The sequence below is a fragment of the Quercus lobata genome, chromosome 7 (assembly GCF_001633185.2).
Source record: "Quercus lobata isolate SW786 chromosome 7, ValleyOak3.0 Primary Assembly, whole genome shotgun sequence".
Taxonomy (NCBI): Eukaryota; Viridiplantae; Streptophyta; class Magnoliopsida; order Fagales; family Fagaceae; genus Quercus; species Quercus lobata.
Window position 1 is genome coordinate 16876552 of NC_044910.1, and position 12528 is coordinate 16889079.

General features: G+C 30.8%; 1 protein-coding gene across 2 annotated transcripts; it reads left to right on the plus strand.

Moving 5' to 3' along the window:
- The first annotated feature begins 9898 nt into the window (after positions 1–9898).
- LOC115952456 (WUSCHEL-related homeobox 11-like) lies at positions 9899–12054 on the plus strand. Of its 2 annotated transcripts, XM_031069633.1 has the most exons (3): positions 9899–10553; positions 11359–11534; positions 12014–12054. In XM_031069633.1, the coding sequence occupies exons 1-3, from the start codon at positions 9989–9991 to the stop codon at positions 12029–12031; spliced, it is 759 nt and encodes a 252-aa protein (XP_030925493.1). In that variant the 5' UTR covers positions 9899–9988; the 3' UTR covers positions 12032–12054. The 2 variants fall into 2 exon arrangements, with proteins under 2 accessions (XP_030925493.1, XP_030925492.1); XM_031069632.1 differs by lacking the exon at positions 12014–12054 and having other exon boundaries at positions 9989–10553; positions 11359–11555.
- The last annotated feature ends 474 nt before the right edge of the window (positions 12055–12528 follow it).

The window sequence follows — 12528 nt, forward strand, 5'->3', positions numbered from 1 at the left end:
TGTGAATGTGTAAAAGCCCACCGGTTTTCCAACAAATTAAGTGGCATTAGAACTCATGGTAGTATGTGCTAATGTGCATGGCAAGGTGTTATCGAAGTCCTTTGTAGTTGGAACAGAAAATTATCAATGCCGCTTTCGTCGTTTGAGCAGTGATGGGATGCATGTATGTGCATTGCACAAGACAAGCCAACAAAGGCAATGCAAAATGATTTTGGAAAAAGTCCCAAATATTATTGCTAATGGCATTAGATCAAAGAAGAATGATAGTGCAATCTTCCCATGATGTAAATGTATGAGGGCCCCATGGATGCATGTTTAAAGTTGACATGTGATTTTTATCGATGACATTCAAGAGTTGAAGGATGATTTGTTGTAATTAGTTTTTTGTTTTTTATTTTTAAAAAACTCATTATACAAGGGGGAGCTAATAGGATTTGTTTGTGGCCTACAAAGATAGGCCTCAAAGCCCACAAAAAGACAATAATCCACTCACGAGGGAAAGTCCCATATGAAGAAAAAGTGAAGAAGTTGAGTAACTAATATAACACTAGTAAGTTGCCAGTGCGATACACGGATAAGATTGTAATGTTTTATGTAAGATGATTTTGGAGAATGTTGTACATATATTATATCATAATTGTTATATAATTTTGTTAGTAATGAATTCATCTCAAAAGGCAATAACAAAAAAAGAATTTCCTGTAGGGGTTAGGCTAGCATATGATGGTGGTTACCTCTCAAATTCCTCTCTTTCTCTTTTTTACAAATGCTTTGTTAATATTAGCTTTTTTATTTAGGTAATAGTAAAAAAATGTGTTACATTTAACAATCCACAACATTTTCGTGTCTCTCTATCTTTCCCTATGGCCTTATCTGGTTAGTTATATTAGTCCTTAATTTTTTTTTCTTTTGCTTTTAAAACTAAAACGGTGGGTAAGTTAAAAGACATGAAGAAGAGAGAAAGGTGTGGTGAAATTTCAAGAAATTAATGAGATAATAGTAAAAATAAGTAAATCTGATCTTTTAGGTAACATTAAAAAAAAAAATAAAAAAAAACTTAATGAAAAAAGGTAAAAAAAAAAAAAAAAAAAAAAAAAAAAAAAAGCTAAATGCAAAATTAGAGCACCACATGGCATAACCTCACGTACTCCTACGAAAAAGTATGTTGGTCTCAAGTTTTGCATATAAAGTATAATTAAATTATGTTGGTCTCAAATTGAAACAATAAACTTAGTTTTCTATAGGATTCCAATCTTCACCATTTACATTAATAGGAATTGAGTAAGCAAGAAAAGCTTGAAGAGGATTCATAGAAATGAACATCTAAATAAACATAGATTTGCTGTAATAAGTAAAATAAGTACATATTGTTAGCCACAATATTTTTTAAAAAAAATATATTTAAAACTATATAAATCAGTAACTAACAATAATTAAATGAAGTAACATTTACAATAAAAAGATCACCTATGGCATACCCTTGTTTCTCATGGATTTAGTTGAATAAACATATCATTGATTTTGCCAATGAAATTATACTTTAAGCCAAACCAAGTAAATACTACAATAAGACTTAAAAAAAAAATGGTATGCATCTAACTAAAAGTTTTTTGTAGTCCTCTCTAGTTTCTTCCATATGGTATACCAAAATTATATTTGCATCATAGATTATATGCCAAATATTTTTTGCTAGAATCCTATAAATTGTTTAGATTTTCAGAAAAGAAAAATGCTATAAGAATCTATGACTACAATATCTCAATTGTTTGTCAATATCTGAACTTATGATCATCTATATGCTTATGATGGACCTACCACTTTCATGCATTTGCTTATAAAAAAATAAAAACACTTGCAATTGAAGGGCATCACAAATAGTTTGGTCCAACTTGCTGTGAATTTCTTAATCGGTTGTAGGAGCATATCAAAAGTCATTACAACAAATTGGTTTTCATATCTAGTACCATAATATCATTGACAACTCAAAATTTAATATGAATATAGTTAAATGTAATATGACTATTAGTGTCTATGTCATATCACATACCATTTGATATTTTCGGTAACACATAAAGAGAAGTACTCGTTATATTAGAAGACAATCTTTCCAATGTGTAACCCATTGATAAAATTGAATACTATCTTCAATTTGGGGAATCCTAATATACCACTCAAAATGAGAGAGAGAGAGAGAGAGAGAGAGAGAGAGAGAGAGAGAGAGAGAGAGAGAGAGAGTTTTGGAAGAGGAAGAGAGAATAAAGTAGTGGGATTTTTTTAGAGTGATTGTATGTTTTCCTTAACTGTACATCTGAATTAAGACTTGGAAAATGAGTAGAAACGTTGGTTTTGTCAGATGGAATCACAATTTCCTAACTGCAAACCATTGTTTTCAAAGTAGCTAAAAAGTGGGTGTAGTCTGAAGAGAAGCTTGTACGGAGGAAAAGAAATTCTAAGTAAGTCAAGATCTTGGTTTTTAAGTTTCATCTACACGTGGGAGAGGAGAAAGAGAGTTTGTAAGCGACTTAGAGTCTTTGATTTTAACTACATGTGGGAAAGGATAATGCTTGGGTCATAATATGTAAGGGAATTAAGTGGGTTTGGGCTTTTCATAAGGTTTGGTCTAATTTTCAATAACAGCCCACCTTTTAGATAACAGTTAAAAACAAGTTAACGTGATCTTTTGGGTAACAGTAAAAAAAAAAAAAGAACTTAAAGAAAAGAGGTAAAAAGAGGCTAAATGAAATATTAGAGCGCCACATGGCAGGACCTCATACACTTCCGTATGAGGTCTCTGCTTTATATATATAATATTGATTGATTATTGGTCAAACCTAACTATTGAGTTAATTAAGTTTTTTGATTTTATCCCAAAAAAAAGTTTTTTTTTTTTTTTGATTAAATGGCATTCTTATATATAATACTAACTTGTAGCCTTATACATATACATAAGATACATTTACAATAAGCATAAATAAAACCGCATTAAATTTTTTAATTATATATAACTTTTGTATATTTAAATATATAAAATAGTTACCAATAAAATAAATATAATTTTATTTGAAAAAGATGAAAGAAAACATTTAAATAATAATAATAATAATAAATTGATGATGACTTTTTTCAAGGTTTATTAATTTTGATTTTATAGTTTTCTTACTTAATAACTTTTTTAGCATAAAAAATTAAGAATATTAAATTAGACTCTTTGATTTTGGTAGAGTAGTAAATATTTGCACCAAAATTAAAAAAATTAGATGAGACATGTAACATAAAATTTGGACTCCAATGTGAGATCAAATTGAATTTTCTTTTAACTTTGATATTAAAAAAAAGGAAAAAAAAAAGAAAAAGAAAAGAAAAGGGAGCCCATTACTTTGCCAAACATGCTTAATTTGTTGATGACAACGTACGTGTTCTTCTTTGGGTTTGCTGCATTTGAACAAATAAATAAAGTATATGCCATTTTTTATAATAAAAAAATTTGGACCAGCCACTAATCCAAAAATTAAAGAAAGTAAAAAAGTCCCGCCAATTAGACTATTTTATATGCCGAAAATTATCTATTTATTTTATAAATATAATTGAATCAATTTATAACGTTTGCTTTATAATAATTCTCTTTATTATTATGCTCAGGCATGGTTTAAATCATATATCTTTTATTTAATAATATAAAATTTTATCAATTGGAGTAATTGAGTCTGCATGTCAAAACTTATCTTAAACTATTAAGGTAGGCAAAAATCAAGTACGCAGCACGCTAGAGATTTAATTGTAAGTGCAAGAAATTGTTTTGGCAAAAGTATGCATCCTTGTTGGTGACTGAAACAAATTTGGGGTAACTGAAAATGTGTTTGATAGTTAGAAAACAATGGTGATTGGTGACGACAACATAGTTATATGTTGGAGACCGTGTTGGCAATGCGGGGAGTGAAACTGAAAGGTGAGGTGATGGAACTGGGTGTTCACACCGTGGGCTGTGGCATCCTTACAAAATAAGTATATATATATATATATATATATATATGTAGGGGTGAAGTTCCCAAAATCAACAATGGGTCTGGGAACCCACACGAAACCTAACCATGACCCAATAGGGAATAGGGGCCCAAGTGACTTCTGGCCCAACCCTGTTGAGCCCGGTTTGATCTAAAAGACGTCTGAGGAGGAATGCCTCCTCGGACACACGAATATGGGCCCAACGTGCGTCCCCTCCACAGTGAGGAACCTATCCAGGTGAACGTGGGTAGGAGGGTGAGCCTCACACAGCAGGAAAGGAGAAAATGTAAGACATCAGGGAGAAGCCACAACTGCCGCATTAAATACAAGAAAGCTACTTTTTCAGCCGCATTAATGTGGAGAAGACAGGCGAACAGTGTTACATTGGCCAGTGCAACTCACAGAAAGATAAAGAAGATGTCCGATGGGACAGACACTCAAGTGAAAGTCCAGATGGTTAACAAGTGTAAGGTCCTTATCAATTTAAGGAGGCTATATAAGAGAAGGAGATCCCCATGAAGAGGGGATCGAGGAATTAAGAAAAAAGGGAGAGAGAAAGGTGAAAGAACTCTGTAGTCTATAAATAGAGCAAGAGGTGCACTTATACGTCTCATCGGACCGATATCCCATTAAACGTAAATGGAATATTCTCACGTTCAACCTGTTGCATGGCGTACATCTAACTGACGTTCACTTCGTCTAGTCCTAGTTCTGTAACCCAGTCTCTACAAATTCATTGTCTGGGGACTTTTGGGCCAGAACCACCTACTTGCTGGGCCTGGGCCCCAAAAACCGCCCCTACAATATAGATAATAAAATTTTAAATTTTGGATTAATAAAAAATTACATTTCCCGGTTTTGAAATTGAAAATTAATCAGCAAAATTAAGAGAGAGCCAAAAAAAAAAAAAATGATAATATTTTTCATAATTGTTGTGACAAATTATTAGTGATAGATAATAAAGTAATATTAATGATAGACTTAAATAAGAATTAGTAAAAACTTACCAACTCAATTACTAAAAAACTATTATAAAATTTTTTGTAAACGCAACATTGCTAAAAAAAAAAAAATTAAATAGGTTACCCAACCTATTTCTATGGCCGATGGTCCTTCTCAAAACAAAAACCTCCTTTTACATAACAAATCCATAGTATCAATTTGTTTGATTTTGTTTATTAAAAAATTTGAATGACTTGTGTTTGGAGTTTTTTATTTTCCTCTTTAAAGTCTTCAAATGACAATGTGTTGTTGGCTTTCTTTATTTTTATTTTTAATTTAATTGACTGTATTAAACTCTGGTTGTTTACTGTTTCGGACTCAAAGATAAAAACTTGGGCCTTTGATATTTAGGTGCTATCTTCCTACTGTTTGGCACTATTGAAACAATTTGATTGGATGCATTTTTTTTTCTTTTTTATTTATTTATTTATTTTTCGCTTGGAAACACTTTAGAAAAATATTTCAAATATTATAGAACATAATGCTAAGCGGTTGATATTGAGTAGACTCGGCTATTTTTTGTCGTTCATGTAATGATTAAGGAAAAGCGCTGATTACATTTGCACTGACACTCCAAAGGACTATTCATGTTGCAATTGAAGTTCATCATAATCACTTGTATAAAATCGAAGTCCAATAAAATCCACACAATTTGGGTATCACAAACAAGTTATAATTTGGGGTACAAATTTAATGCATTGTAATTTTTTATATAATCAATAAATTTATTTTACATATATATTTAAATATCATTACAATTATTTTTGATGTTAATTTTATGTTGTATATTTTTTTTTTCATTATATTCTGACTACTTTTGATTAATATTTTTATCCAATTGTGATTTTATAAATTGCTAGTAACAAATTTATCAAGAGATATTATTTAATATTCAATTAATTAAAAAAAAAACTCATATCTAAATTGATAATTTCTAGAGGACATTCAAAGTAAAAAAAAAAAAATTATAAATAAAGTAAATACTATCAATAATATAAAATAGAATCAATTTTATCAAATCCACTGTTGCAACTTCATTGAACAAGAGATCACTCTATATTCTCAAGCTATTTGAACGAAATGGATTCAATACATAACTTGATAAATTAATACTAACCAAACAAAGATTAATTTTTATATAGATAAAAAATTTAACAAAAAGATATGGAGATTTATTATATTTTTTTTTTCTTAAATGAGGTTTACTTTACCTTGGACAAGGTGATGAATGGTGAAAGAAAAATAAAATTTGATTTCCAATAGCAGTTTTATTGTTGAGAAAGAGAAAGATTGTTTAGTACGCAGATGTGTAGGAGATTGCTTGGATAATGTTGACAATTTATTATGTGGGATACTAACATAAAAAAGAAAAAAGAAAACTATAGTCTCAAACTATTCGGGGTAAATTAGTCGTAATAATAGTTTGACGTACTTACAACTTATTTATTTATTTAAACAATTTAGGCTTTCAAACAAAAACCATTTCGGCAATTGGGCACTTTAGGTCTAGATCACTTGGCCTTTCTTATTGGGGTCTTAGGCAGAGGCCTAATTGGTTTAGGCCTTGAGCTGTCCCTGTTGGCTAGGTAAGGAGTTAATTACTAATAATACTTTCATAAATCCTCTAATCCACACTAGTACTAAACCAAAACTAATAGCCCATGATTCATAAGTTATACTGCTAATCCGCCCTAAACCAAGTGAGAATCCTATGATGTATTGCCCATTTCATCTCTATTAAGTCCCTTTAGAACACCCATCAGTACTTAATTTCCCTGTGCGAGGAGCTGACATTGCCATATATACCACAGGCACAACATGGATGACTTTTGTTTTGGAAATAGTTTTGATGCTCGTAAAAGACTTTGGTTGAACGTGAAAGAGAAAATTATCACGAAGGAGGCATAAATTCATTTCCAAATATTGACCCATTTCGTTTCAACCAAATGGACCAAGCTGTAAAGATAAAGATGATGTTTTTGGGAGTATTCTTAAACAACTGAGCAAAATTTTGATTTAACTGGGCAATGACTAAGCTGGGAAATGGGAACTACACTCCAAATTTTAGGCTATCCTCCATAAGAGCTTGACCTGAGTTTGAACTCCAAATTTTAGGCTATCCTCCATATGAGCTACCCGGGAAATGGGGAGTGCACGCAAAATTTATTTTATTTGGTTTGGCAAAACAAAAGATATCAAGTGGGGAAAACAAAAAAGAAGAAGGAAGCCTTAGTTTAGAGAGAGAATCACTACATCTACTAACAAATTATATAAAAATAAATCTTGAGGCCACTCGTTTTTCACATCAAATACAAATAATTTAAATATAATATGTTTGGAGATTAAGTTTATGACTGGGTGTCAAGAAAATGATGGAAAAAAAATATTTAATTTATTTACTTTACGTAATTTTTGGATTTTAGAGATTAGTTTTAGTTTTTAAAGTGTTTTTATGCCATTCAATTGATTTAATTGACATGATATGATTTCATTTACCAACTAACACACATGAGAAGCTTAAGTGACATTTAATGGAAACATCAGCATAAAGCAAAGATGAAAGGGCTCGAATCAAAATATTACATAATGTTAGGAGAAACAATCCAAATTTGTAAGTTTTAGAGAATAAAATAAAAATGACCCCAAACATTATGAGGTATAAATTACAATTTATATTAATTAATTGTAAAAAAGACATTTCTCTTTTGAAAATGACTCACAATCCTTCAAACAAGTCATGTTTTACAATGGAGTTTTTTTTTTTGAACGAAGTATTTGTCCATTAACCCAAGGATGAGGGGGCACACTAAGGTTAACTTCAGACTAGTAGACTACACAATTCCAAACAAGTCAATTTCACCATAATTTCAACCACCTTAAAACCTCATTTGGTTACAAGCTCACGTTACTAAACTTGGCTACAATGAAAATTCTTTGAACAATAAGTATCATTATGTAGCCAATGACCTATAAGTCTAATAGCATTTCTTGTATTTCTTCACGGAAGTGACTTGGATAAATACGCTACAAATATTATTGAAATGAGTGATGCATTTAATTTTTCTTTTCCCATAAATAAAATAGATTTTGAACTAACTAAAATCTACTAAACTTTTAAGATTTCTAATATATAGATTTCATGGTGTTTGCCCTAACTCTTGCAAAAGGGGGAAAGACGTCCAAGCTCCCCTTTATCACTTAAGTGCATTAGACAAATTTGCCCACATTTGCTCAACAAATGTTAAAAATAAGTCCTACAGTACTTAATAATAAGTCCCCTGGAAAAAGAAATAAAAAAATAAAGAAAAAAGAGAGCTTTCTTTCAAGTTTCAACCAATAACCTCTCACTTTTAAAAGTAGTGAAATTTAAAAAATTACTTCTTTCTTTCAACCAAGCGCAAAAAATTATTTTGATATATTTTAGGATTCAACCCACATTTCAAATTAAAATAAACACCATTTTGCACTTCTGTTTTTCTTTCGCAATTTTTTGAAGGCTACCCATTTAATTCATTTATTTTTATTTATATGTATATATATATAAAAAAAAACGTGGTACATAACGTGGGCGAATTTTCCACTGTCAATTATCAGAAAAGGAAGCTTTAAAAAAAAAAAAAAAAAAAAAAAAACTCTTTTTGCAATTTGGCAACAACCTTTTTAGGGCTTTCATACACGTCTATAATAATTGAAAATGAAAGTTAAGGAATTAAAGTACAAAAAAGAAAAAAAATATTAAGCATTCTACAAATTCTTAAAATAATTAATGAGCATACAGATTTTCTAAAAATATATATATATGTATTGTCAAATTTTAAGGCTTGTTAGTTAGTTTATTTTCTGAATTTACTCTTTTAAATTATTCGTTTAAATTTTTTATAACTCTTTTTAAATTTTTTTGTTAATGAATATATATTGATTAATATCTTTTAATTGATACTATTATTTAAAAAATAAATTCCGATAGATAGTTAATTTTTCTTTATCTTATTTGTTGTAGTAGTTAACATGGTTTAATCATTTTTTTCCCATTTATGTTTTCTAGTCTTACACATAAACTAAAAGGAAAACATCATCGTTCAGTGCCAAACTTAAACGACAAAGCCAACTACCTTTAGGTCAATTGGCATTTTTTTATTTATTATATATTTTCAATAAATACGTTCAGTAGTTAAATCTCCCTCTTCCACTTAAAACATATAAAAAAATAAAAATAAATCTTAAAACAGAATTACATAAAATTTTCTAAGGGACTAATTTTAAACCCTTTTTCTAGAGAAGGCAGAAATTCTTCATCCCACCCAATTCTCCTTGCTCCGTTCTATCTCATGCAAGTTTTTCAATCCCAAAAAGGTGATGAGACAACTACAAGTTTTGCTTACCACACCCATTTCTAAATGTGTATATTATGTTTTTATTTAAAAAATATTTAAATCAATTAATATTTTTTTTATACATATCTTATTTATATATTTTTTTACACATCCCATCCCACCACACTGGTTTCTTGCTTGCTTAACACTCCACAATTGCCCATCTTCTTTTTCTTTTTATTTGTCCATGAAATAACCACATTAGGGATTGAAAAATACTTCTAATTTACCTTGCTCTACAAGGGTTTTTTCCGTTCGAAAAGTGAACATGACAAAAACAAGTCACCCCTAGTCCGATCCTACACTGCCCTAATGCCATCCCTACCTGTTTTCATATTGGAAAGGTTTTTGGTAAAACATGGGGGTAAAACAAACGGTGTATAAGGTATTGAACCATTTTGGTCCTAGGTGAAGAAAATCAATATATTAAGGGTGTGTTTGTAATTTCAGTGAGATAAAATATATTCCCTTTATATATATATTTATATAGATAGATAGAGAGCTTCATCCTTTTAAAGCGGTTAGTATATGTGTTCTTGTTGCTTCCTGGTTTTCCTACCTAGATTTTTGCATCAAGAACCATTTCATTTTTTCTTTCTCTTCTTCGAGTAATGGAAGATCAACAAGGGCAAGAGGCTAACAGTCCAAGCCAAGGCTCAGAGAGAAATGAACCAGTGAGATCAAGGTGGACTCCCAAGCCAGAGCAAATCCTAATACTAGAGTCTATCTTTAACAGTGGGATGGTTAATCCTCCCAAAGATGAAACAGTGAGAATAAGAAAACTTCTTGAGAAATTCGGTTCAGTTGGGGATGCAAATGTTTTCTACTGGTTCCAGAACCGACGCTCAAGATCTCGTCGCCGACAACGCCAGATGCAAGCTAATCTTGAACAAAGAAATCAGGCTCAAGCACAACCACAACTAGTAGTCACTAGTACCTGTGGTGCAACTCAGTTATTTGAGAGTAGCTCTGGTTTTAGTTTTGGGCCTTTATCATCACCTTCGTATCATCTGGGTTCCTCTTCTTCTTCATGTGGAGTTATGGGCAACGATGTTGCTGTGGACCAATGTCTTTTTTCAGTCTCTGGTCAAATGGGTTTCCCGGAAATCGAGCAAAGCTCGGCTGTAACGCCTGGTTTATGTGCTTCCGATACTTCACATTTGCAGTACCAATCTGGTAAATGCATGGCTGATGATTCGGTCTCGGTCTCTCACATAATTTTTATTTTTATTTTTTTTTTAAATTCAAAATTTACAATATCAGGAAGAGGATTTAAACCCTCATTTTAATAAAATAAAAAATGGCATACCATTAAGTTACAAGATTCTAAACATCTCTCACATAATTAACTTCTTATATAGTTTCAAAAAATAATATATATATATATATATATATATATTCATTCTCTTTTATTTATCATTTAAGTAATTGTTTTGATGTTTTCATCTTGCTTGGAAATCCCTTTTTCTCTGTTCCTCTTAAGTACTTTTTTCCCTTTTCCCAAGTTAAGTTACTCAGGGTAATTATCCTTGGTTTTTTTTATTTTTAGGAACATTATCATTGGTTTTCTAATATAACTATTTACTACCCTAAGTCTTCTTTCTAAAATAATCTTCTTTCTAATATAACTTTTTTCCCTTTGTCATCAATTTTAATTAGGAAGACTGCTGGTGAAAAAAGTAGCAACTTTTCACTGATATGACAGTTTTTGTTTATGATTCGAATTATGAAAATTGCACTTTCCCGTAAAAACATGAGAGCTCTTTTCCATGCACTCCTTTTCCATAATTTTTCCCCAAAGAGGAAAAAAAAAAAAAAAAACCATTAGTATAGTACCTTATATAGTTTACAGTACTCCTTAATTTCCTTTTAGAGATCTTTGTTGATTTAAGAAGAAAATTCATGATCTCAGAACTAAGAATTGAGAATTTAATTCCAAAAGCTCAACCTTTCACCCTTTGATTCTCTTTTCTTTGTTCAGGATTCATCACAGTTTTTATTAATGGGGTTTTAACAGAAGTTCCAAGGGGGCCACTTGACATGAAAGCAATGTTTGGTCAAGATGTAGTGTTGATCCATTCCTCTGGAGTACCAGTACCTATCAATGAATTTGGCTACTTAATCCAGGGCTTGCAGCATGGTGAAAGCTATTTCCTGGTAAACACCTCAACAAATTAATTTTCTGTAACACTTGGAACAAAATTCACAACACCCCCTCCTTCCTTACAATTCTCTCTCTCTCTCTCTCTCTCTCTCTCTCTCCCGTTCTTCTTCAGCTATTTTGTTCCGTTATAATCACTAAAAAACTTCCTCATGCTCAAATTAGTTAGTATTGGAATATAGTGATCTCTCTCTCTCTCTTAAGTATTGTAAAATCATGTCCTAGTTTAATCAGAAAAAGATTCCGAAAGATGATTTCTACTATTATAAATTTATAATTCAAAATTCCTTTATCATTTTTTACTAGTACTTGATGTTTCTAAGTACAGTCTGGTGGTTATTTTAAGGAGTACTTACTATTATTTATGGGTTCTAATTTTTCTCTCTCGTAATTTCTTTCTTATTTATTTATGTTGGCACAGTTCATGCAATCCAAAAAAGCAGCTAATTTAAGATAAATACAATTTTGGTCACAGGTTTCAAGACCAACATAGGAAATAAAGCTGCACCAAACAGTGGAGCTTCGAACATCTTTCTTCTTCTTTTTTCTTCTTCTTCTTCTCTAACATCTTTCGTTTTCTTTTCCTTCTTCTGCTGTGACTACTGTCTAGGCTTTATCCATGTGGTTCTGGGATACTTATAAATTAAAGCGTTATTTTGTGATTACTATACACAATTCTATATTCTATATCTATTGCATTCTATTTGTTCTTATGTCAGTTCTAGACTTCTTTTAATATCTCTTTTTAGGGTAAATTATGATTATGATTTTTAAACTGTGTTAGAATTTCATTTTCATCTTCGAATTGTAAATTGTATCAATTTACTCAACTGAGAAATTGCTTTATAATTGAGTGATTCTAAGCTTTGATTCTTACTATAATTCTAGATTGAAGAGGGCAAGGATGTGTATGATTTTGGCAATCAACTTTGGCAGCAAGTGAGGTCAAAGATAACGTTGAACTCTTGTAAAAACTTTACTAAACTAACA

Excerpts from the sequence above, each read along its gene's own strand:
- LOC115952456 (XM_031069632.1), top strand. The coding sequence starts at position 9,989 with ATGGAAGATCAACAAGGGCAAGAGGCTAACAGTCCAAGCCAAGGCTCA. Across the intron at positions 10,554-11,358 it reads ACATTTGCAGTACCAATCTG|GATTCATCACAGTTTTTATT; the intron begins GTAAATGCATGG and ends TTCTTTGTTCAG.